General features: G+C 41.3%; 3 protein-coding genes across 10 annotated transcripts in view; all 3 read right to left on the reverse strand.

The window, feature by feature from the left end:
• The window catches only part of LOC133553287 (zinc finger protein 239-like), a 152771-nt gene that overhangs the window by 12692 nt on the left and 113563 nt on the right, over window positions 1-26516 (reverse strand). Inside the window, exons 1-2 of one of the 5 annotated variants that reach the window (XM_061901359.1) lie at window positions 14972-15781; window positions 7554-9579 (exon numbers count right to left, since the gene is read on the reverse strand). The exons of 1 other annotated variant lie outside the window; for it this stretch is intronic. In XM_061901359.1, the coding sequence (XP_061757343.1) occupies window positions 8615-9579; window positions 14972-15326 (1320 nt within the window). In that variant the 5' untranslated portion in view covers window positions 15327-15781 and the 3' untranslated portion in view covers window positions 7554-8614. Of the gene's footprint in view, window positions 1-2230; window positions 2523-7553; window positions 9580-14971; window positions 15782-20985; window positions 21289-26516 lie in introns of those variants that run through there. 3 more of the 5 variants (XM_061901864.1, XM_061901614.1, XM_061901443.1) reach the window with 3 other exon arrangements.
• On the reverse strand, window positions 9587-13525 carry LOC133557744 (oocyte zinc finger protein XlCOF22-like). The gene has a single exon (XM_061908533.1). It carries the CDS (start codon window positions 12096-12098, stop codon window positions 11571-11573), a length of 528 nt encoding a protein of 175 aa, XP_061764517.1. The 5' UTR covers window positions 12099-13525; the 3' UTR covers window positions 9587-11570.
• The window catches only part of LOC133556441 (gastrula zinc finger protein XlCGF57.1-like), a 101174-nt gene continuing 98200 nt past the window's right edge, over window positions 23543-26516 (reverse strand). For all 4 annotated transcript variants that reach the window (XM_061907437.1, XM_061908249.1, XM_061906770.1 and 1 more), the window contains exon 3: window positions 23543-25103. In XM_061907437.1, the coding sequence (XP_061763421.1) occupies window positions 23875-25103 (1229 nt within the window). In that variant the 3' untranslated portion in view covers window positions 23543-23874. The remainder of the gene's footprint in view (window positions 25104-26516) is intronic.

Consider the following 26516-nt stretch of genomic DNA (forward strand, 5'->3'; position numbering starts at 1 on the left):
TATTTTCCGTTTTTTTGACTATTTTTTGGAACCTTGGAGACATCATGCCTGGTCGGTGTGTTGTCGGAGGGTGTAACAACACTAACAGGGAGGGATTCAAGTTGCACCACTGGCCCGAAGATGCCAAAGTGTCTGCCGCCAGACCCCCATTGAATGTGCCAGAGTGTCTCCACATTTGACCGGCGATGCTAAGACAGACATGGCACAGAGATGTATGGATAACCTGCAGATGCATTTGCAACGATAAAGTCAACAAAATCACAAAGGTGAGTTTTGTTGATGTTGACTGCCAGCTAATCGATGCTAACATGCTACCCTAATCAATGCTAACATGCTATTTACCGGCGATGACAGACATGGCACAGAGATGTATGGATAACCTGCAGATGCATTTGCAACAATAAAGTCAACACAATCACAAAGGTGAGTTTTGTTGATGTTGACCGCCAGCTAATCGATGCTAACATGCTACGCTAATCGACGCTAACATGCTATTTACCGGCGGTGCTAAAGCAGACATGGTACAGAGATGTATGGATAACCTGTAGATGCATTTGCAACTATATTACGTTTCCTTCCACCCACATTTAATGCGAAAAAAACACTTACCAATCGACAGATTTAAGTTGCTCCAGTGTCACAAGATGCAAAAGTCCTGATCGTTTGGTCCGCACATTTTACCGGGGATGCTAACGCAGCTATTCGGCCATGCTATGGCTATGAATAGCGTCAATAGCTATTCGCTCAATAGCTTCAGTTTCTTCTTCAATACTTTCATACTCCAACCATCTGTTTCAATACATGCGTAATCTGTTGAATCGCTTAAGACGCTGAAATCCGAGTTTGAATCCGAGCTAATGTCACTATATCTTGCTGTGGTATTCCCATTGTTTGTTTACATTGGCAGCACTGTGTGACGTCACAGGGAAATGGCCAGTGTCTTCGCAGAGAGCGAAAATAAGGCACTTTAAAGCTTTATTTAGGGATATTCCGAGACCGGTAAAATTTTGAAAAAAACTTAAAAAAATACAACAAGCCCCTGGGAACTGATTTTTATTGTTTTTAACCCTTTTGAAATTGTGATAATGTTCCCCTTTAAAGCAACCGCTAAAGTGTACGATTTTCTGTTTAGAATAAAGCCAATATTGACAATTTTCCTAGTACCCTGCATTTGTAAAAGTATCTATATGTTTAGTACTGGTAGTAAATTATTTGTATTTGTAATGATGGATCAATGTTTACATGACTTGTCATAGACTCAGAAAAGTTCAGCTAGAATCACAGAAAGTAAAAAACATCTGCTTCCATGGACATTAGGATACGAAAAGATAATATCTATTTCAAAGAAGTCTGTAGATAAGAAGTAGAGGACGTTTTTTTTATATATTAAATGCAATAAATTGGATCCACTTTGTGTACAATTGCAATTTGTTTTCCACACAATTTGTGCAATAAGTTGTAACTTGCATGTAGTGTACAACATTTATTTTAAGCAGTTTTATTTTTACATTTTTCAGTGACTTTGCAAAATTGGCAGTAAAACTCCATGTCACAATATCACAATAGACTACAGTATCGTGACTCAAGTAGTGTGATACATAGTTGATCGTGGAGTCCTTGCCAATACCTCCTCTAGGGCAATTATGGCAAAACTTAATAATCACAATTATTTTGAGCATTTTTGGAATCACAATAAATAACACAATTATTTATTATTTTGAAAACGTAAAAACAGTACCACCAAAACTGTCCATCCATCCATTTTCTACCGCTTATTCCCTTAGGGGTCGCGGGGGGTGCTGGTGCCTATCTCAGCTACAATCGAATTTTAAATATAATCTAAAAGATCAACCAGATATACATTAGTAACAAATAAATAACACGTAAAAACAAAAATCAAAGTAACAAGAAATTTAAACTATCGAACCACTTTTTTTCCTGCCCTTGCCTGGCAGAGTTTTTTAGTACATGTTGTATCAGAGGATGAGAAACTTTGCAGACACAAACAAAAAGTCTGATTGAAAAATATTAAAACACAGGCGGATTCACGCAGGATTATACCAAGTATCGTTGCTTGCCTACTGTTTACTACTGCGGTAACTTCTAACAGACATTTCCGCCATTTTGGATCGAGGTTCTTTGTTTACATTGTTCAACAAAGTCGGATAATTTCTGTTTTTAGGGCTTGGAAGTCAAATATATTTCAAATGAGGGAACGCAACACACTCACCTTCATCTTCACTTTTCAGATTGTTCTCCGTTGGTGGCGCTGATTCTCTTTCACTTTCTCTTTGACATGACGTCACCATCTTAGCATAGCAGTAGTCGTCCATCTTCTATCACGTCTTCAATCTTCACTTCAGGTAACACTCCGTCGCTCCACACTCAAAGTCCATTTCGTGGCAAATAGTTGAGGTATTTGATGCTCTTTTTGAATCTATAAGATCGTAAATGTGAAACTTCTCCGAAAAGCCACGTCGCTTAGTCCGCCATCTTGGACTTGGACCACTGTTCGATGTGTTTGCGCATGCGCCAGAAATGTGCAACTTCCGGTCAACAACCGCACTTTAAAAAATAAAATACCTTTTAAATAACTAGCGTCCCTTTTCATCTTTTCTTACATTTCTGGCTCATAATTGAAGTGCTCCTTATCGCGAAAACATTTTTGATATCAAAATACTTTGGAGATAGAAATGAAACGAAAATGGACAATGTTGTATTCTGTCTTTTAGTGGGTTCAAGCAAACGGCAAGTTGTTTGACAAAGTAAGTCTTGTGAAAGAGTGAAAGTCACACTATCAATCAATCAATCAATCAATGTTTACTTATATAGCCCTAAATCACTAGTGTCTCAAAGGGCTGCACAAACCACCACGACATCCTCGGTAGGCCCACATAAGGGCAAGGAAAACTCACACCCAGTGGGACGTCGGTGACAATAATGACTATGAGAACCTTAGAGAGGAGGAAAGCAATGGATGTCGAGCGGGTCTAACATGATACTGTGAAAGTTCAATCCATAATGGATCCAACACAGTCGCAAGAGTCCAGTCCAAAGCGGGTCCAACTCAGCAGAGAGAGTCCCGTTCACAGCGGAGCCACCAGGAAACCATCCCAAGCGGAGGCGGATCAGCAGCGCAGAGATGTCCCCAGGCGATACACAGGCAAGCAGTACATGGCCACCGGATCGGACCGGACCCCCTCCACAAGGGAGAGTGGGACATAGGAGAAAAAGAAAAGAAACAGCAGATCAACTGGTCTAAAAAGGGAGTCTATTTAAAGGCTACAGCATACAAATGAGTTTTAAGGTGAGACTTAAATGCTTCTACTGAGGTGGCATCTCGAACTGTTACCGGGAGGGCATTCCAGAGTACTGGAGCCCGAACGGAAAACGCTCTATAGCCCGCAGACTTTTTTTGGGCTTTGGGAATCACTAATAAGCCGGAGTCCTTTGAACGCAGATTTCTTGCCGGGACATATGGTACAATACAATCGGCAAGATAGGATGGAGCTAGACCGTGTAGTATTTTATACGTAAGTAGTAAAACCTTAAAGTCACATCTTAAGTGCACAGGAAGCCAGTGCAGGTGAGCCAGTATAGGTATATATGTATGTATATATGTATATAAAGGTATATACAGTACAGGTATATATGTATGTATATATGTATATAAAGGTATATACAGTACAGGTATATATGTATGTATATATGTATATAAAGGTATATACAGTATAGGTATATATGTATGTATATATGTATATAAAGGTATATACAGTACAGGCGTAATGTGATCAAACTTTCTTGTTCTTGTCAAAAGTCTAGCAGCCGCATTTTGTACCAACTGTAATCTTTTAATGCTAGACATGGGGAGACCCGAAAATAATACGTTACAGTAGTCGAGGCGAGACGTAACAAACGCATGGATAATGATCTCAGCGTCTTTAGTGGACAGAATGGAGCGAATTTTAGCGATATTACGGAGATGAAAGAAGGCCGTTTTAGTAACGCTTTTAATGTGTGCCTCAAAGGAGAGAGTTGGGTCGAAGATAATACCCAGATTCTTTACCGTGTCGCCTTGTTTAATTGTTTGGTTGTCAAATGTTAGAGTTGTATTATTAAATAGAGTTCGGTGTCTAGCAGGACCGATAATCAGCATTTCCGTTTTTTTGGCGTTGAGTTGCAAAAAGTTAGCGGACATCCATTGTTTAATTTCATTAAGACACGCCTCCAGCTGACTACAATCCGGCGTGTTGGTCAGCTTTAGGGGCATGTAGAGTTGGGTGTCATCAGCATAACAGTGAAAGCTAACACCGTATTTGCGTATGATGTCACCTAGCGGCAGCATGTAGATGCTGAAGAGTGCAGGGCCAAGGACCGAACCCTGGGGAACTCCACACGTTACCTTAACGTAGTCCGAGGTCACATTGTTATGGGAGACACACTGCATCCTATCAGTAAGATAAGAGTTAAACCAAGACAGGGCTAAGTCTGACATACCGATTCGTGTTTTGATACGTTCTAATAAAATATTATGATCGACGGTATCGAAAGCAGCGCTAAGATCGAGGAGCAGCAACATAGATGACGCATCAGAATCCATCGTTAGCAATAGATCATTAGTCATTTTTGCGAGGGCTGTCTCCGTCGAGTGATTTGCCCTGAAACCGGATTGAAAGGTTTCACATAGATTGTTAGACGCTAAGTGTTCATTTAACTGCTCCGCAACAATTTTTTCGAGGATTTTTGAAATGAAGGGAAGGTGAGACACCGGTCGGTAGTTTACCATGAGGTCAGGATCGAGGTTAGGTCTTTTAAGGAGAGGATGAATAATCGCTTTTTTGAATGCTAGGGGAACAGTGCCCGAGGAGAGTGATAAGTTTATAATATTTAGCACTGATGGACCTAATAATACAAAGAGCTCCTTGATCAGTTTCCCAGGAAGAGGGTCAAGTAAACATGTTGTTTGTTTTATTCCATTTACACGTTGTAACAATTCCTCTAATGTTATTTCCTCAAAACGAGAGAAACTATTTTGGAGGGCAGTATCCGCCGTATATACAATCGTGTCAGTGTTAATAGAACCCCGTTGTAGCTGGGACGCATTGTCTTTAATCTCCTTTCTAATGACTTCAATTTTCTTACTAAAGAATTGCATAAAGTCATCAGCTGAGTGGGTGGAGCTACTGGAAGGAGTCCCTTGTTGGGTTAGCGATGCTACCGTACTAAACAAAAATTTAGGATCGTTTTTATTACGGTGGATGAGATTTGAGTAATAATTAGCTTTAGCTAAGGTAAGCATGCGTTTATAAGTTATTAAACCATCACTAAATGCTTGATGGTGCACCTCAAGTTTAGTCGTGCGCCATTTGCGTTCCAGCTTTCTGCATAATAATTTCTGAGCTCTAGTTTCTTCTGTAAACCACGGGGTGCGCTTTTTTGGAGCCTTTTTTAACTTTAGCGGTGCTATGTTATCAATGGTTTCGCGCAGGGCGTCGTTAAAATTGTTAGTGAGGTTATCAATAGAGCCCACATACTTTGGGAATGGTGCCATTACCGAGGGCAGTAGGTCAGCAAGAGTTGTCGTTGTGGCAGCATTAATGTTGCGGCTGCTATAGCAGTTATTATTATTATTAGTTTGACGAACATGCGTCTGAACCTCGAATTTTATAAGGTAATGATCGGACAATACTTTAGTATACGGGAGTATCGTAACTTTGGAAGCGGTGATCCCCTTGACAAGCACTAGGTCTATCGTATTACCGTTGCGATGCGTGGGTTCATTTATTATTTGTGTGAGACCACAGCTATCAATTATACTCTGGAGCGCTACGCACGGTGGGTCCGATGGGGTATTCATGTGGATATTAAAGTCCCCCATTATGATTATATTATCGGCGTGTGTCACTAGATCAGCAACGAACTCTGAGAATTCATTGATGAAGTCCGAACAGGGCCCTGGGGGGCGGTAGATAACAGCCAGGTGTAGAGGCAGCGGTGTGACAGACCTCATAGTAAGCACCTCAAACGATTTATATTTATTATTTATGTTAGGACTAAGGTTAAAGTTTTCGTTGTATATTAGTGCGACCCCCCCACCCCTTTTAAGCGGACGGGCAATATGCGCATGTGTAAAGTTAGGAGGACATGCCTCATTTAGCGCAAAAAAGTCGTTTGGTTTAAGCCAGGTTTCGCTGAGACCGATGACGTTAAGATTGTTGTCTCTGATAATATCATTAACTAACAACGTTTTGGGAGACAATGATCTTATGTTTAAAAAACCTACATTATAGGTAGTGGGCTGTTTTAGGGAATTTTTGATCAAATTATCCGTAGTAGCAATATTAATAATGTTGTGTTTATTATGCCCAGTGCATTCAGTATAATTACGACCGTATCTAGGAATTGATACGACGGGAATGTTCCGATTGTTTGATTGTTGCTTTGATAAACTGCACGCATCATGGTTAGCCACCTCAGTAACGGGGATGTTCCGATTGTTTGTTTGTTGCTTTGATAAACTGCACGCATCATAGTTAGCCTCCTCAGTAACGGGGATTTTCCGATTGTTTGTTTGTTGCTTTGATAAACTGCACGCATCATAGTTAGCCACCTCAGTAAGACACATGTCCAACTCTGAAACACTCAAAGTAGAAAAAACTTGTTCTAATTTAACTGACTCCTTACCCAGACCAGTAGTCTCGCATTTTCCATCTAAATCCGTCTTCAGGGTGGAGGGAAGTGGTGTACTGTGGGGATTAGCCTTCTGCTTTGTTTTTAGCCCCGCTCGACATCCGCGTTTCCGATCACACCGCTGGCGTCTGCTCCGTAGACGGCCCCACACTACCCCAGTATACATTTTCAACATTATAATCTTGACTTTTATCAGTAATATCCTCATTGAAGGATGACTTGTACTCGACCTCGGACCAACTGCACTCGGTGAGGAAACAAAGACGCTGACATAAATATTGCTCTTATTGCAACCATAGACAGCAGAAGACTTCTACTTTCACTTTTGTACACTGACTTTAGTTATCTGCTGCACTGACAAGATGCCTGCTCGGTGCGTGTTGGCAACTGGAGCCAAACTGCTGGGTCCAAACTGGCCTGTGACGTCAACATTTACCTTTTTCTTTTGACACCAACATGAAAACGAAATAATGGTCTCTGTTGGCCACTTACTTAATAAACATACATGACAAAGTGCGTCCTGATTCTTTGATTCAATCTTTAAATTGATGTGTGCCGATGATAAGAAAGTTTGTGGCTGCATTACTGACTAATAACCTCAGTTTTATCTGAAGTTCCATCGAGGTTTGTTTTGAAGCGAAAGTGGGCGCAGAGCACACCCCCTCCCACTGGTGTGTGACGTCATCGCTGCCTGTGTGATGCGCACTGTCTTCCTGCGCCGGTCGGAACCAACACTGTGATTCATCATCATTCATTTATGGTAACGTGATGTATTATTTTTAATAATCACATGCGTTAACATTGACAGCCTTAGGTGAAACCCATACTTTTTTTTTAACTCATCAAATCACTGACCTGTAAATTGTTGTCCATTATCAGTGTTACTCCCTCCGGGGTCTTAGTCAAGGTTCGAGTCATTCGTTTTTTTCACAGACATTTATTTCAGCCACGTCTTCTTCACATTACCAACGATGCCAAATATAATGCCGTCAGACGTAATAAAATAAGCAAACAGAACTTACAATTAGTCTCAATTACCATTTACCTCTTGCTTGGCAATCATTTGCTTGCCTAACAGAATTACTATTGCGACATCCAGTGGACACATTTACAACAGCAGTTTCTTTCATTTTAAAATACAGCTGAATTTTACACTTCGCAAACTCATCTCAAACCTGTTATGCCCGACCGAGTGACAAGGGAGGTGGGGGTTGGGTTGTGGGTGTTGGGGGTTAATTGTTCATATGTCTCTGATTTGCACATCAATCAGTCTGAGGAGTAAAAGTTGGCACTTTTTATGCAAACAGTTACCCAGCATCACTTATGCGTCAACATTATTTTTGATACATCTCACTTTTGCAGTGAAAATTGGTGTAGTGCAGGTTTTTGAGCGTGCACAAACTTGACACATGAGGCCCCAGGTCCCTGGACTGAAGAAGGAGTAACCAAGCACTTGAAGCATCATCTATCTTACTGTTCAGGAAGGTTTCAGATACAGAGAAGACATGGGGTCATGAGTGGATAAGATTATGCTCCAAATAGTTCAAGTTTGTATGAATACCTCAGATATTTGTGAAAGAAGCAGTGAGGAGGTCCTGGGTAGGGTGGATGTCGCCACATATGAGCAACATACCACAAACTAAACAGCTAATTGATTATTTTCCCTTGTGTGTTCTCATGTGTTTTACTGTGTCTGCATTATGTGGGAACCTTTTACAGCACACTGAACAACTAAATGTTTTTTTTCTCCAGTGTGTGTTCTCATGTGTCGACACAAAGAGCTGTTAAAAGGAAAGCTTTTACCACAAACTGAACACATATATGGTTTTACATCTCTGTGTGTTCTCCTCCATCCATCCATTTGTTACCGCTTATTCACTTTCCCTATCTCAGCTTCATCGGGCGGATTGGAAAAGTCGCCACCTTATCGCAGTCTGTGTGTTCTCATGTGTTTCATCAAACTGCACTTAACAGAAAAGTTTTTGCCACAAACTGAACAATTAAATGGTTTTTCACCTGTGTGTGTTCTCATGTGTTGAGTCAAACGACGATTTTGAGAAAAGCTTCTGCCACAAACTAAACATTTAAATGGTTTTTCACCAGTGTGTGTTCTCATGTGTTGAGTCAAACAGCTATTTTGAGAGAAGCTTTTGCCACAAACTGAACAATTAAATGGTTTTTCACCTGTGTGTGTTCTCATGTGTTGAGTCAAACAACTGTTTTGAGAAAAGCTGTTTTCACAAACTGAACATTTAAAGGGTTTTTCACCTGTGTGTGTTCTCATGTGTTCAGTCAAATTTGTCTTAACAGAAAAGCTTTTGCCACAAACTGAACAATTAAATGGTTTTTCACCTGTGTGTGTTCTCATGTGTTGAGTCAAATTGCTATTTTGAGAAAAGCTTTTGCCACAAACTGAACATTTAAATGGTTTTTCACCTGTGTGTACTCTCATGTGTCGAATCAAACGGCTCTTTTTAGTAAAACTTTCAGCACAAACTGAGCAGTTCAAAGATGTTTTACCTCTCTTCTTTGTCGAGCATTCAGAGTGTTTGTTGTCAGTGTGAGTCCTCATATCACCTTCACAGTCTGTATCGCTGCTCAAAGGTTCTTCAACCTCGTCTTCAGCCTCACTATCTGATAGTGGAGCTAAGAGGTTGTCTACTTGTGGTTTCTCTTCATCATCTTCAGTCTTCACAGAGACAACAGTCAGTGGAAACTTGGTGTAATCAGCTTCCTCTCGTCCTAGAAGACACTCTCCCTCCTGAGTGATGCAGAGTTCCTCCTCTTCCTTTTTAATGCAGGGTGGTTGTGGAGTCTCCTGCTTCAAAGTGGAGCTCCCCCCTGACTGAGGGGAAACTTCTTCCTGATTACCCATCAGCTGCTGGACGTCTGCAAAACACAAATAACAAAAATACACTTTCTTCTAAGTACTGTATGTTTGTGTAGTGTTTCATGGCCATTCATTTCGTGCCTTGCCAGAATGATGGATCAATGTTTACATGACTTTTCATAGACTCAGAGAAGTTCAGCTAGAATCGCAGAAAGTAGAAAACATTTGCTTCCATGGACAATAGCTTACTACAAACTAACAGTAGGGTGAAAGTCCATATTGAAATACATCGCACAAAAAAAATATAATTTCTATCTCAAAGAAGTCTGTAGTTAAATGTAGAGGACTTTGTTTGGATACCAAATGCAAGAAATTTGATCCACTTTCTTTACAATTCTAATGATCATTTTACTTACTTTGTTTTTGACACATCGAGTGTACTTATATACATGTATTCTAAGTATTTTATTTTTATTTTTACAATGACTTTGTAAAAATGGCAGTAAAACTTTATGTCACAATATTGCAATAGACTATTGTATCATGACTCAAGAGTCGTGATACATAGTTTATTATGAAGTCCTTTCCGATATCTTGTCTAGAGCTGGACAATTATGGCAAAACATAATAATCACAATTATTTTGAGTGATTTTGGAATCAAGATAAAGAACAGAATTATTTATTAATTCGAAAACGTAAAAACAGTACCCCCAAATCACCAAAACTCAATTTTACATAATCCAAAAGAACAACCGGATATACATTATTAACAAAAAAAATAATACGTAAAATAACAATCATAGTAATAATACATTAAAATGATTATTGCAATATGTTTTTCATTTTTTTTCCAGCCCTCAATTAGCAGTATATTTTCTCTCTTTGTAGTGTTTGATGGACGTTACGTCACTAAAGCTAAGCTACAGGAATCACTACGGGTTCAAAAAGGAGCGAGGCTAACGCCACGCTACTGGGAACTGTAGTTAAGCTACATAGCGCTAACGCTAGCAAAAGTCAGCTAACAATGCAGGTAATGGGGATGCACGTTATTTCGCCTATAAAAAATATTCAAAAGCTTCCAACAACTTTTTATATACACACTTAAGTATATATGTCATGTAATAACAGGCAAATTCATAATAACTTGTAATATTTGCGTATTTTCATAATTTTAAGCAAACGGCTGCACATTTTTTTTCCACAGACGCATCACAACGGACACTATTTCCTTCAACAACACCACCAACTATTACTAATAAAGGCATACTTCATGAGTGCCATCAAAGAAGACTTTGGGACAAATTATGATCCAGAACCTTATATTTTTGAGCCTGAATATAAGGAGGATGAGATAGAAGTTTTAGAAGCTGAGTGACAAGCAGATAAAGCAATTAGCACTACTCCAAGTGCTATACAAAAAATACAAAGTATGAACATAACTAATTTCTGTAGAAACTCCCCAAATGCTGAAACTGAGCTGAAATGCTGATGGAATAGGGCTGGGCAATATGGAAAAAAATAATCAAAATTATATATTGCCTACCACCTGATCCTGAATATTATCACTTAAAAAAAAAAAAAAATTAAAGTCAGATTGTCCCGTGCAGGATAACAGCGAGTACAGTTGCATCCCTACTATTTACTAGCACAGTATCTTGTAACAGACATTTCCGCCATGTTTGATGGAGGTAATATATGCTCACAGCTGACAACTGTCATTTTGTTCATGTCTATAATTGTGTTTACTAGAGGTGTAACGGTACAGGTAACCCACGCTTCAGTCCGTACTTGGTTGAGGGATCACAGTTTTGTTTGTTTTCTGTACATTTTGTAGAGGTAAAGAGAACAACCTTTTTCCTCTCACCGTTCGAACCTCAGATATTTGTGAAAGAAGCAGTGAGGAGGTCCTGGGTAGGGTGGATGTCGCCACATATGAGCAACATACCACAAACTACCGAGGATGTCGTAGTGGTTTGTGCAGCCCTTTGAGACACTAGTGATTTAGGGCTGTATAAGTAAACATTGATTGATTGATAAACAGCTATTTGCTTATTTTCCCTCGTGTGTTCTCATGTGTTTTGCTGCCTCTGCATTATGTGTGAACCTTTTACAACACACTGAACAACTAAAGGGTTTTTCACCTGTGTGTGTTCTCATATGTTCAGTCAAACGGTTCTTAATAGAGAAGTTTTCACCACAAATCGAACAGCGAAATGGTTTTTCACCTGTGTGTGTTCTCATGTGTTCAGTCAAAGAGCTATTTCGAGAAAAGCTTTTGTCACAAACTGAACAATTAAATGTTTTTTCACCTGTGTGTGTTCTCATATGTTCAGTCAAACGGTTCTTAATAGAGAAGTTTTCACCACAAATCGAACAGCGAAATGATTTTTCACCTGTGTGTGTTCTCATGTGTTCAGTCAAAGAGCTATTTGGAGAAAAGCTTTTGTCACAAACTGAACAATTAAATGGTTTTTCAATCGTGTGTGTTCTCGTGTGTTCAGTCAAATTGCTATTTAGAGAAAAACTTTTGCCACAAACTGAACAACTAAATGGTTTTTCACCTGTGTGTGTTCTCATATGTTCAGTCAAACGGTTCTTAATAGAGAAGTTTTCACCACAAATCGAACAGTGAAATGATTTTTCACCAGTGTGTGTTCTCACGTGCTTTAGTCAAATAGCTATTTGGAGAAAAGCTTTTGCCACAAACCGATAGAGGTGCACCGAAATGAAAAATTGTGTCCGAAGCCGAATAAAATTTAAACGCTTGGTTGAAGGCCGAATACCGAATAATGAATGCAGTTTTTCACATGTTTTTATATATATTGCATAAATAGCCTTGAATAACTTTTTAGACATGTTTTTCCATCCATCCATTTTCTACCGCTAATTCCATTTTGGGGTCGCGGGGGGCGCTGGCGCCTATCTCAGCTACAATCGGGCAGAAGGCGAGGTACACTCTGGACAAGTCGCCACCTCATCGCAGGGCCAACACAGATGGACAGACAACATTCACACTCACATTCACACACTAGGGACCATTTAGTGTTGCCAATCAACCTATCCCCAGGTGCATGTCTTTGGAAGTGGGAGGGGCCTATCCCCAGGTGCATGTCTTTGGAGGTGGGAGGGGCCTATCCCCAGGTGCATGTCTTTGGAGGTGGGAGGAAGCCAGAGTACCCGGAGGGAACCCATGCATTCACGGGGAGAACATGCAAACTCCACACAGAAAGATCCCGAGCCTGGATTTGAACCCAGGACTGCAGGAACTTTGTATTGTGAGGCAGACGCACTAACCCCTCTGCCACCGTGAAACCCTAGACATGTTTTTCAAATAAAGTAATTTTTTATTGAATATTGAATTTTTTTTTAAATATTCCAGTAGCCTTTGCTTTTCCAAAAAAGCACACAGTTTTTCATTTATATTAGGCCTTCAAACAAAACATGCGTTCCAAAAAAAAAAAAGTGCATTAAAGTGAATAAACCCAGAACAAATTAATTATTGTCCTTTTGGCAAAAGTCTGCTTAGCCACAGTAGATATGCTAATAATGTAAACAGAAGGCTCAAGTAAATCTCAATTAAGTGTGTGCTTGTAACCTCATACACTTATACAGGTAGCCTACACAACAGGCTAATAATGTAAACAGAGGCCCCTCTAAATCTCAATTAAGTGTGTGCTTGTAACCTCATACACTTATACAGGTAGCCTACACAACAGGCTAATAATGTAAACAGAGGCCCCACTAAATCTCAATAAGTGTGTGCTTGTAACCTCATACACTTATACAGGTAGCCTACACAACAGGCTAATAATGTAAACAGAAGGCTCAAGTAAATCTCAATAAGTGTGTGCTTGTAACCTCATACACTTATACAGGTAGCCTACACAACAGGCTAATAATGTAAACAGAGGCCCCACTAAATCTCAATAAGTGTGTGCTTGTAACCTCATACACTTATACAGGTAGCCTACACAACAGGCTAATAATGTAAACAGAGGCCCCACTAAATCTCAATAAGTGTGTGCTTGTAACCTCATACACTTATACAGGTAGCCTACACAACAGGCTAATAATGTAAACAGAGGCCCCACTAAATCTCAATAAGTGTGTGCATGTAACCTCATACACTTATACAGGTAGCCTACACAACAGGCTAATAATGTAAACAGAAGGCTCAAGTAAATCTCAATAAGTGTGTGCTTGTAACCTCATACACTTATACAGGTAGCCTACACAACAGGCTAATAATGTAAACAGAAGGCTCAAGTAAATCTCAATAAGTGTGTGCTTGTAACCTCATACACTTATACAGGTAGCCTACACAACAGGCTAATAATGTAAACAGAGGCCCCACTAAATCTCAATAAGTGTGTGCTTGTAACCTCATACACTTATACAGGTAGCCTACACAACAGGCTAATAATGTAAACAGAGGCCCCACTAAATCTCAATAAGTGTGTGCATGTAACCTCATACACTTATACAGGTAGCCTACACAACAGGCTAATAATGTCAACAGAAGGCTCAAGTACATCTCAATAAGTGTGTGCTTGTAACCAGAGAAATAGCGTCTGCTCGGTATCGTGTAACGGGGCTCAATGTGCTCCATGAGTCTCCGAAAGCCAATGTCCTCCACAACACTAAACGGTGGATCATCCAAAGCCATAAACTCCATTATCTTCTTTGTAATTCCGTTTGCTTTGGCACTGTCAGTCGCAAACATTTTCGTCCTCTCAAAGACGTCGGCCACGGACGGGGTGGGCGTTCTCGTGCTGTGACCAGCTGCAGCCGTCTCTCTATCGTACTCGACATGCTTTTCTGGGTGTTTGGCTTATAAATGATAAATCAAAGCAGTAGTGCTGAGGGTCTTTGCTGAGGCACCAAATCGAGACAGTTTGGCTGAACATTTGTTGCAAACTGCAATTCTTTTGTCACTTTCCGACACTTTAAAATATCTCCACACTGCTGACATTTTTCCGAAGGTGCCGGGTTACGTCACCGCGTAACTGCACGTTGGTTGATTGCGTCACCGCGTAAAAAAAATTGCATCATTGCGTCACACGCCACTATTCGGGCTTGCTTTTAACTCATTCCACCGAAGGCCGAATGTGGCTTTTTTTGACATATTTGGCCGAATATATTCGGTTACCGATTATTCGGTCATCCCTACAAACTGAACAACTAATTGGTTTTTCACCAGTGTGTATTTTCATGTGTTCAGTTAAATAGCTATTTATGAGAAAAGCTTTTGCCACAAACTGAACAACTAAATGGTTTTTCACCAATGTGCGTTCCCATGTGTTCAGTCAAACGGCAATTTTGAGAAAAGCTTTTGCATCACACTGAACAATTGATTGGTTTATCTCCTGCGTGTGTTCTTATGTGTCGAGTCAAATTGCTCTTGTTAGTAAAACTTTCAGCACAAACTGAGCAGCTCAAACATGTTTCACCTCTCTTCTTTGTAGAGCATTCAGAGTGTTTGTTGTCAGTTTGAGTCCTCATATCACCTTCACAGTCTGTATCGCTGCTCAAAGGTTCTTCAACCTCGTCTTCAGCCTCACTATCTGATAGTGGAGCTAAGAGGTTGTCTACTTGTGGTTTCTCTTCATCATCTTCAGTCTTCACAGAGACAACAGTCAGTGGAAACTTGGTGTAATCAGCTTCCTCTCGTCCTAGAAGACACTCTCCCTCCTGAGTGATGCAGAGTTCCTCCTCTTCCTTTTTAATGCAGGGTGGTTGTGGAGTCTCCTGCTTCAAAGTGGAGCTCCCCCCTGACTGAGGGGAAACTTCTTCTGGATTACCCATCAGCTGCTGGACGTCTGCAAGACACAAACAACAAAAACCACACGTTCTTCTATGTACTGTATGTGTGTGTAGTAGGGTTGTACAGTATACTGCTACTAATAAAGTATTGTGGTACTAATCAATTGAAATTGGTACTATACCACCTTTGAGAAGTACGTGTACTGTTTGGTGACTACAGAGCCGAGGCGCATGATGTTGAGTGTGTCAAAACGCACACACAAAGTGCATACAAGCAATAACATCGTGGAGAGGAAGAAAGGCAACAAAGGACAATTCTACTGGTTAATAAAGAGGGTGTGTGAAGTGCAATATGGAGGTATTTGGGCTTCTAAACTAACAATAAAGGTGACACTTTAAACAGGGAGCCGCCGCTCTGCAAGGGTTGCTTTACACCTTTCCTGTTTGTGGGCTCCCAGACCGTGGTCGAAGAGCGCAGGAGAGACGTTCCCTCCAGGACCCATGTTTTGTCGGGGGTAACACTGGCTCCTTAAAGCTCCACTCTTTGGTCGGAAGGACGAGGCCGTCGATTAGTTACAACTTGCTCACTTTATTTATTATTTCCACAGGGCACAAGCGGACATCCACCATGCTATTAACACTCCTGCACATGCTACCACTACCTCTCCTTACTCGCCCACTCACTTACAAAGGCTGTCCCTGGCAATGGAAGGCCTGGGTCGAGCTGTGGGATCACAGACTGTGGCCATTTCTGAACTAAATCACAAGATGAATGACTTCAAAGAGAGGCTTGCTGGATTGCAAAAAAATGGATTGACATGGACGATTAGAGCAGACAGGCCATGAAAATGTCTGCTCGTTTGGAAAACAACATTCCTAATCTACAATCTGACTCCCTCGCATGGCCTTGACGCTGCTCAAAAACAGAAAAAAGGCTGTTGGGAAACATCCCCGAAGGACACCTCAGGAGGGACACTCTGACTACCCTCCCTCCCTCCTCAACAACACCCGGGAGTTGAACTTTGCTTGCACTGCCTGCAGAGCGACTCCGGGCCTATAGACACAACAACAACTCCGCTCTTTGGTCGGAAGGACAAGGCCGCCGATTAGTTACAACCTGCAACAACTAATCGATTACATCGATTATAAAGATAGTTGGCGAATAATTAAGTCATCAATTCGTTGGATCTATGCTATGCACATGCGCTGCGGCTACGTCTAATGAGGGGAGAGTCAGCCAGCCAATGATGTGTCATGTGCAGATCACGTGACCACGCCGTCTCCTTTGGAGGGGAACATTATCACAATTCCAGAAGGGTTAAAACCAATAAAAATCAGTTCCTAGTGGCTTATTTTATTTTTCAAAGTTTTTTTCAAAATTTAACCCATCACGCAATATCCCGGAAAACGGCTTTAAAGTGCCTGATTTTAACCATCGTTATATCCACCCGTCCATTTCCCTGTGACGTCACTGCGTGAAGCCAATACAAAAAAACATGGCGGATAGCACACAAAGGTATAGCGATATCAGCTTGGATTTCAGCGGCGCAAGCGATTCAACAGATTAGGCATGTATTGAACCGGATGGTTGGAGAGTGGAGGCAGATAATGAAAACAAAATTGAAAAAGAAACTGAAGCTATTGAGCCATATCACGACAGACAGCGGCAACGAGGACGAATTCGGTGATCTTCTTCTAACCAACGATTGCATCTTTTGACCACTGGTGCAACTTGAATCCATCGATTGGTATGTATTTGTTTGGCATTAAATGTGGGTGGAGGGAAAGGCTGGATGCAAATATAGCTACAAATGAGGCATAATGATGCAATATGTACATACAGCTAGCCTAAATAGCATGCTAGCATCGATTAGCTTGCAGTCATGCCGTGACCAAATATGTCTGATTAGCACATAAGTCAATAACATCAACAAAACTTACTTTTGTGATTTCGTTGAATTTATCATTGGAAATGCATTTGCTTTGAGTGTCGCAGGATATCCACACATCTCTGTCGTAGCATCGCTATTGTCGGTAGCGATGCTACAACAGAACAGAACAAACGAGGGACTTTCGCATCTTTTGACCACTGGTGCTACTTGAATCCGTCGATTGGTATGTGTTTGTTTGGCATTAAAAGTGGGTGGAGGGAAAGGCTGGATGCAAATATAGCTACAAATGAGGCATAATGATGCAATATCTACATACAGCTAGCCTAAATAGCATGTTAGCATCGATTAGCATGCCGTGACCATTGATATGTCTGATTAGCACACTCCACGTAAGTCAACTTGAATATGTCCCTGTTGGTGTTGTTACACCCTCCGACAACACACCAACGAGGCATGATGTCTCCAAGGTACGGAAAACAGTCGAAAAAACGGAAAGTAACAGAGCTGATTTGACTTGGTGTGTGTAATGTGTTTGAGAAAATGTCGGATTGCTTCCTGTTGTGACGTCACGGGTGAAAGGTCATTGCTCCGACAGCGAACAACTGAAAGGCGTTTCAATCGCCAAATTCACCCTTTTAGAGTTCGGCAATCGGTTAAAAAAATATATGGTCTTTTTTCAACATCAAGGAATATATTGACGCTTACATAGGTCTGGTGATAATGTTCCCCTTCATTTTCTCAAACACATTACAAACACCGGGTCTCAGCTCTGTTATTTTCCGTTTTTTCGACAATTTTTTGGAACCTTGGCGACATCATGCCTCGTCGGTGTGTTGTCAGAGGGTGTAATAACACTAAACCACTGGCCCGAAGATGCGGAAGTGGCAAGAAATCTGCCGCCAGACCCCCATTGAATGTGCCGGAGTGTCTGCACATTTTACCGGCGATGCTAAAGCAAACATGGCACAGAGATGTATGGATAACCTGCAGATGCATTTCCACCGATAAAGTCAACGAAATCACAAAGGTGAGTTTTGTTGATGTTGTTGACTTATGTGCTAATCAGACATATTTGGCCGCGGCGTGACTGCCAGCTAATCGATGCTAACATGCTATTTAGGCTAGCTGTATGTACATTTGAAACTAGATACCCACATTTAATGCGAAACAAACACTTACCAATCGACAGATTTAAGTTGCTCCAGTGTCACAAGATGCGAAAGTCCTGATCGTTTGGTCCGCACATTTTACCGGCGATGCTAACACCGCTATTCGGCCATGCTATGGTCGAATAGCGTCAATAGCTATTCGCTCAATAGCTTCAGTTTCTTCTTCAACTTCGTTTTCGCTATCTGCCTCCATACTCCAACCATCTGTTTCAATACATGCGTAATCTTTTGAATCCCTTAAGCCGCTGAAATCCGAGTCTGAATCCGAGTTAATGTCGCTATATCTTACTGTGGTATCCGCCATTGTTTTTTTGTATTGGCAGCACTGTTAGACGCCACAGGGAAATGGACAGTGGCTTCACAAATAGCGAAAATCAAGCACTTTAAAGCTTTTTAAGGGATATTCCGGGACGGGTAAAATTTTGAAAAAACTTTAAAAAATAAAATAAGCCACTGGGAACTGATTTTTATTGGTTTTAACCTTTTTGAAATTGTAATAATGTTCCCCTTTAACACTCTTGCACATGCTACCACTACCTCTCCTTACTCGCCCACTCACTTACTCACCCCACATACTGCCACTCTTAAAGGTGCACACACACACACACACATTCGCTACTCTCACAACAGCTGCTTTAAAACACACCTCGCCAAATGTGCTGATTAGTATTACCACCTTTGCTTCAGACTTAGGTCAACATTTAAATAATAAGCATTCAGATCTGCACAAGGAGTTTAAATAGTGACAGGTATAATGTAGTTGTTACACCTGTCCTGCTGCTCTCTCTTCACTCGCCCGCTCACTCACTGACGTCACTCAGACAACAGGTTGACATTGTCACAAACACACATACTACTCTCAGAAGTTAACCAGCTCCCCTGCTGTGCACATGTAGATACGTAGAACTTGATGCCAAATATTAGCGCAGTTAAAACTGACCAATTAGCAGTCAACTAATGCAAGTCAAATGACGACATTTTGAAACAAATTCGTACCATTTGTGTTTTGTCTTTAATAAATGTGTTTTAGCTGATACATACATTTATCCTTTGTTTAGTTTTTAGTACTAAATTAATAATTAATAATTGCATTTTTTCTTAAAGCACAAACCAGGAGTCAATCAATCAATCAACCAATCAATCAATGTTTACTTGTATAGCCCTAAATCACGAGTGTCTCAAAGGGCTGCACAAGCCACAACGACATCCTGTGGCAACCATAAATCATTAATAATTGAATATAATGTCAGTAAAACTTTATGTTCTAATCTGCTCCTTGATTATAGCAGACTATATGTAATATGGAAAATTGTAAATTGTTCTTTGGGTGCAACAAGAAAAGTTTAATGTGTTTTAATTCATATTCTAACCTTGTGCAATTGTTCTTTGACTGTGAGTGTTTAATGTAGTGTTGTTGCGTTGGTAACGCAAAAGCAAGACAACCTGAAGTATCTTTTGACACACAAAAACGTGTTTGCGGTTTATTCGTTGAAAGACGAGACTGAGTGACTGCTGTACGGTCACTTAAAGGGGCCGCTCCGAATGACTAACTCTTAACTCTTAACTGCATGTATGAATGCTACACAAGAACAACATTGTTATGTGCACAATGGAACAATGACGGTGAATAATGATGACAACGTCAAGTAAACATTTGTGGTGAATTATGTCCTTAAAGCAACCGCTACAGTGTAAGATTTTCTGTTTAGAATAAAGCCAATATTGACAATTTTCGTAGTACCCTGTATTTGTAAAAGTATTTATACATTTAGTACCGGTACTAAATGACTGGTATGGGGACCACCCTAGTGTGTAGTGTTTCATGGCCATTCATTTAGTGCCTTGCCAGAATGATGGATCAATGTTTACATGACTTGTCATAGACTCAGAAAAGTTCAGCTAGAATCACAGAAAGTAGAAAACATCTGCTTCCATGGACATTAGGATACGAAAAGATAATATCTATTTCAAAGAAAACTCCATGTCACAATATCACAATAGACTATAGTATCGTGACTCAAGTAGCGTGATACATAGTTGATCGTAAAGACCTTGCCAATACCTCGTCTAGGGCTGGACAATTATGGCAAAACTTAATAATCACAATTATTTTGAGGGATTTTGGAATCACAATAAATAACACCCATCAATCCATCCATCCATTTCCTACCGCTTATTCCCTTTGGGGTGGCTGGTGCCTATCTCAGCTACAATCGAATTTTAAATATAAACTAAAAGATCAACCAGATATACATTAATAACAAATAAATGACACGTAAAAAAAACAAAACAAAGCAACGATAAATTTAAATTATTAAGGCATTTTTTTCCTGCCCTTGCCTGGCAGAGTTTTTTTAGTACATGTTGTATCAGAGGATGAGAAACGTTGCAGACACAAACAAAAAGTCTGTTTGAAAAAGATTAAAACACAGGATCACGGTCAATAAAGGCGGATTCACGCAGGATTATACTAAGTATCGTTGCTTGCCTACTGTTTACTACTGCAGTAACTTCTAACAGACATTTCCGCCATTTTGGATCGAGGTTCTTTGTTTACATTGTTCAACAAAGTCGGCTGATTTCTGTTTTTAGGGCTTGGAAGTCAGATATCGTTTAAATTAGGGAACGCAGCACACTCACCTTCATCTTCACTTTTCAGATTGTTCTCCGTTGGTGGCGCTGATTGTCTTTCACTTTCTCTTTGACATGACGTCACCATCTTAGCATAGCAGTAGTCGTCCATCTTCTATCACGTCTTCAATCTTCACTTCAGGTAACACGCCGTCGCTCCACACTCAAAGTCCGTTTCCTGGGCTTAAGAAAAGGCGAACAGTTGAGGTGTTTGATGCTATTTTTGAATCTATAAGATCGTAAATGTGAAACTTCTCCGGAGAGCCACGCCGCTTAGTCCGCCATCTTGGACTTGGACCACTGTTCGATGTGTTTGCGCATGCGCCAGAAATGTGCAACTTCCGGTCAACAACTGCACTTAAAGAAATAAAATACATTTTAATTAACTAGCGGCCCTTTTCATATTTACTTACATTTCTGGCTCAAAATTGAAGTTGTCCTCATCGCAAAATTTTTTTTGATATCAAAATACTTTGGAGATAGAAAAAAAAATGACAATGTATTCTAATAATAATAATAATAAATGGGTTGTACTTGTATAGCGCTTTTCTACCTTCAAGGTACTCAAAGCGCTTTGACACTACTTCCACATTCACACACACATTCACACACTGATGGAGGGAGCTGCCATGCAAGGCCCTAACCAGCACCCATCAGGAGCAAGGGTGAAGTGTCTTGCTCAGGACACAACGGACGTGACGAGGTTGGTATTAGGTGGGATTTGAACCAGGGCCCCCCAGGTTGTGCACGGCTACTCTCCCACTGTGCCACGCTGTCCCTGTCTTATATATGTAAATAAAATAAATAGTTGAATTTCAGACGGCACCTATCAAATACATAGTAATAAAAACACAGTTGTTCTTCTAACTGTACTGTGCTTGCTGGGTACTAAAAAAAACAACAACACTTACCTTTTACTCTTTGAATAGCGTCACTTCCGAGTTTCCAGAAGATGGCGCCAGTATATGCTTTGCCCTGCCGTCTCTCGCCGTCAGCTCCGTTCGTTTTTGTGTTGTTTGCGTCTATTTTCGTCTCAGTCAGCTTTTCCACCTTGCCGGATTCCTGCCTTCCTTTCCCGCCTCGTGGCTCCTCTCCCCCGCCACCTGTGGGCTGTGTGTCGGGCCCGACCTGGGTTAGCTACGCCCTTGGACGTGCTGGCCCCCGCCAGGTTCCGTCTTGTGAACGCAAGATCTTTGCCAAACATCCTGAAGGATAAACGCTTTGTTCTTGGGATGCAACTCAGTATTGTTCTTCCTTCAAACACGCTGAGTTGAGCTTATACCAAAATGGATACATGGATGATAAAGCAGAGGCTTTGGGAGAATTTCATGTGGTCAGATGAAACCAAAATAGAACTTTTTGGTATAAACTCAACTCGTCGTGTTTGAAGGAAGAAGAATATACTGAATACTTTTTTACCCCACTGTATGTTCTTGTGGGCAGCACGGTGGCAGAGGGGTTAGTGCGTCTGCCTCACAATATGAAGGTCCTGCAGTCCTGGGTTCAAATCCAGGCTCGGGATCTTTCTGTGTGGAGTTTGCATGTTCTCCCCGTGACTGCGTGGGTTCCCTCCGGGTACTCCGGCTTCCTCCCACTTCCAAAGACATGCACCTGGGGATAGGCCCCTCCCACTTCCAAAGACATGCACCTGGGGATAGGTTGATTGGTCCCAACACTAAATGGTCCCTAGTGTGTGAATGTGAGTGTGAATGTTGTCTGTCCATCTGTGTTGGCCCTGCGATGAGGTGGCGACTTGTCCAGGGTGTACCCCGCATTCTGCCCGATTTTAGCTGAGATAGGCACCAGCGCCCCCCCCCCCCCCACCCCCCCCCCCCCCGCGACCCCAAAGGGAATAAGCGGTAGAAAAATGGATGGATATATACAAGCACCATGAAAGACAGAGAAAATAAAACAGGCTATAAAGAAAAGACAAAAAGCCCACAATAAATAGGGGAAAGTGGGAAAATGGAGAAAAATCAGAAACTCCGTCCAAAGACTTTTATACGCAAGGCAAAGATTAGATATTATAAAATTGAAATGCAAAACCTAAAGAAAAAGAACCCCAAGGAGTGGTGGGACTTTATAAATAAAGGACTGGGACGCGCTAAATCATCAACTGATGGAACAATCAAAATACAAGAAGTTGAAGAGGACACAGCTGCAGAAGCCCTGAACAACTTCTTTGCGGAGTCATGGACTAAAGCAACACCCTATTGTGTCATCCCCTACCAAGAACTACCCCAAGCGACATCTGTAGCATAGGTGAGATGAAGCTAACCCTCACTCGGCTGGACCCCATAAAGCAAGTGGGCCGGATGACATTCCCACCTGGCTGCTGAAAGAACATGCAGAGGACCTGGCACCGGTCATCACACATCTGGCCAACTGCTCTTTCCAACAGGGGTGTGTCCCCGATGTATGGAAAGAGTCACATGTCTGTCCCATACCCAAAGGCCAAGACCCTGACTCAATCTCAGATTGGCGTCTGTCACACCCTGCCTCGGGTGAATGTAATGTAACCTCTGCAAACCGGACTTTAAATCAAGGATGGTAAAGCACGCAGTGGTAACAGTTTACAAACATTTATTTGAAATCCCAAAGTGTCAAAAAGTGAACAAAACAGGGAGACAAAGCACCAACAACCTCAGTAGTTGTTTGATGTATGACGACCGAAACTCTTGGTCAGGACAGAGAGCAGACAACTACTGATGTGTCTCTGAGAACTGAACACATTTTTATAACTTATAACAAAATGTGTTTATACAGTAACCTGCTCACATGAGTCAGGTTACAGCAGGGCTGTCAAACTCATTTTAGCTAACTTCAGATTGTTTTCTTTATTTTATTTCGGCCCAAAATAGAACAAGCACATTATGAAAATGTACATATCACAAATAACTAATTAAATACTTTGTCACCTGCGTGTGTTGTCACGTGTCTAGTCAATTGGCTGTTTTTAGAAAAGCTTTTGCCACAAACTGAACACTTACATGGCTTTTCACCTGTGTGTGTTCTCATGTGTTTCGTTGAATTGCTCTTAGCAGAAAAGCTTTTTCCACAAACTGAACACTTAAATGCTTTTCCCCCTGTGTGTGTTCTCTTGTGTTCATTCAAAGTGCTCTTAAAAGAAAAGCTTTTGCCACAAACTGAACAACTAAATGGTTTTTCACCTGTGTGCGATCTCATGTGTCCTGCCAAATTGGTCTTACCAGAAAAGCTTTTGCAACAAACTGAACAACTAAACGGTTTTTCACCTGTGTGAGTTCTCATGTGTTCAGTCAAATTGCTCTTACCAAAAAAGCTTTTGCCACAAACTGAACAGTTGAATGTTTTTTCTCCTGTGTGTGTTCTCTTGTGTACAGTCAAATGGCTATTTTGAGAAAAGCTTTTGCAACAAACTGAACAACTAAATGGTTTTTCCCCTGTGTGTGTTCTCTTGTGTTCAATCAAAGTGCTCTTAACAGAAAAGCTTTTGCCACAAACTGAACAACTAAATGGTTTTTCGCCTGTGTGTCTTCTCATGTGTTTGGTCAAATTGCTTGTACAAGAAAAGCTTTTGCAACAAACTGAACAACTAATTGTTTTTTCACTTGTGTGTGTTCTCATGTGTTCAGTCAAACGAACATTTAGAGGAAAGCTTTTGCCACAAACTGAACAACTGAATGTTTTTTCACCTGAGTGTGTTCTCATGTGTTGAGTCAAATGGCACATTTTAGTAAAAACTTTAGCACAAACTGAGCAGCTCAAACATGTTTTACCTCTCTTCTTTGTTGAGCATTCTGAGTGTTTGTTGTCAGTGTGAGTCCTCATATCACCTTCACAGTCTGTATCGCTGCTCAAAGGTTCTTCAACCTCGTCTTCAGCCTCACTATCTGATAGTGGAGCTAAGAGGTTGTCTACTTGTGGTTTCTCTTCATCATCTTCAGTCTTCACAGAGACAATAGTCAGTGGAAACTTGGTGTAATCAGCTTCCTCTCGTCCTAGAAGACACTCTCCCTCCTGAGTGATGCAGAGTTCCTCCTCTTCCTTTTTAATGCAGGGTGGTTGTGGAGTCTCCTGCTTCAAAGTGGAGCTCCCCCCTGACTGAGGGGAAACTTCTTCTGGATTACTCATCAGCTGCTGGACGTCTGCAAGACACAAACAACAAAAACACACTTTGTTCTATGTACTGTATGTGTGTGTAGTAGGGTTGTACAGTATACTGCTACTAATAAAGTATCGTGGTACTAATCAATTGAAATTGGTACTATACCACCTTCGAAAAGTATGGGTACCGTTCTTTCATCTGAATGCTGCTGTGTGGCGGTGACTACAGAGCCGAGGCGCATGATGTTGAGTGTGTCAAAACGCACACACAAAGTGCATACAAGCAATAACATCGTGGAGAGGAAGAAAGGCAACAAAGGACAATTCTACTGGTTAATAAAGAGGGTGTGTGAAGTGCAATATGGAGGTATTTGGGCTTCTAAACTAACAATAAAGGTGACACTTTAAACAGGGAGCCGCCGCTCTGCAAGGGTTGCTTTACACCTTTACTGTTTGTGGGCTCCCAGACCGTGGTCGAGGAGCGCAGGGGAGACCTTCCCTCCAGGGTCCATGTTTTGTCGGGGGTAACACTGGGTCCATAAAGCTCCGCTTTTTGGTCGGAAGGACGAGGCCGTCGATTAGTTACAACTTGCTCACTTTATTTATTATTTCCACAGGGCACAAGCGGACATCCACCATGCTATTAACACTCCTGCACATGCTACCACTACCTCTCCTTACTCGCCCACTCACTTACAAAGGCTGTCCCTGGCAATGGAAGGCCTGGGTCGAGCTGTGGGATCACAGACTGTGGCGATTTCTGAACTAAATCACAAGATGGATGACATCAAAGAGAGGCTTGCTGGATTGGAAAAAATTGGATTGAGAGCTGACATGGACGATTAGAGCAGACAGGCCATGAAAATTTCTGCTCGCGTGGAAAACAACATTCCTAATCTACAATCTGACTCCCTCAGATGACCTTGACGCTGCTCAAAAACAGAAAAAAGGCTGTTGGGAAACATCCCCGAAGGACACCTCAGGAGGGACACTCTGACTACCCTCCCTCCCTCCTCAACAACACCCGGGAGTTGAACTTTGATTGCACTGCCTGCAGAGCGACTCCGGGCCTATAGACACAACAACAACAACAACAACTCCGCTCTTTGGTCGGAAGGACAAGGCCGTCGATTAGTTACAACCTGCAACAACTAATCGATTAAAATCGATTAAAATCGATTATAAAGATAGTTGGCGATTAATTAAGTCACCAATTTGTTGGATCTATGCTTTGAGCATGCGCTGCGGCTACGTCTAATGACGTGGGAGTTAGCCAGCCAATGATGTGTCATGTGCAGATCACGTGACCACACCGTCTCCTTTAAAGGGGAACATTATCAGCAGACCTATGTAAGCGTCAATATATACCTTGATGGTGCAGAAAAAAGACCATATATTTTATGAACCGATTTCCGAACTCTAAATGGGTGAATTTTGGCGAATTAAACGCCTTT

The sequence above is a fragment of the Nerophis ophidion genome, linkage group LG01 (assembly GCF_033978795.1).
Source record: "Nerophis ophidion isolate RoL-2023_Sa linkage group LG01, RoL_Noph_v1.0, whole genome shotgun sequence".
Lineage (NCBI taxonomy): Eukaryota > Metazoa > Chordata > Actinopteri > Syngnathiformes > Syngnathidae > Nerophis > Nerophis ophidion.

Bases quoted from the DNA above. Each gene is read 5' to 3' on its own strand.
- LOC133557744 (XM_061908533.1), bottom strand. From the start codon at position 12,098: ATGAGAACACACACAGGTGAAAAACCATTTAGTTGTTCAGTTTGTGGC.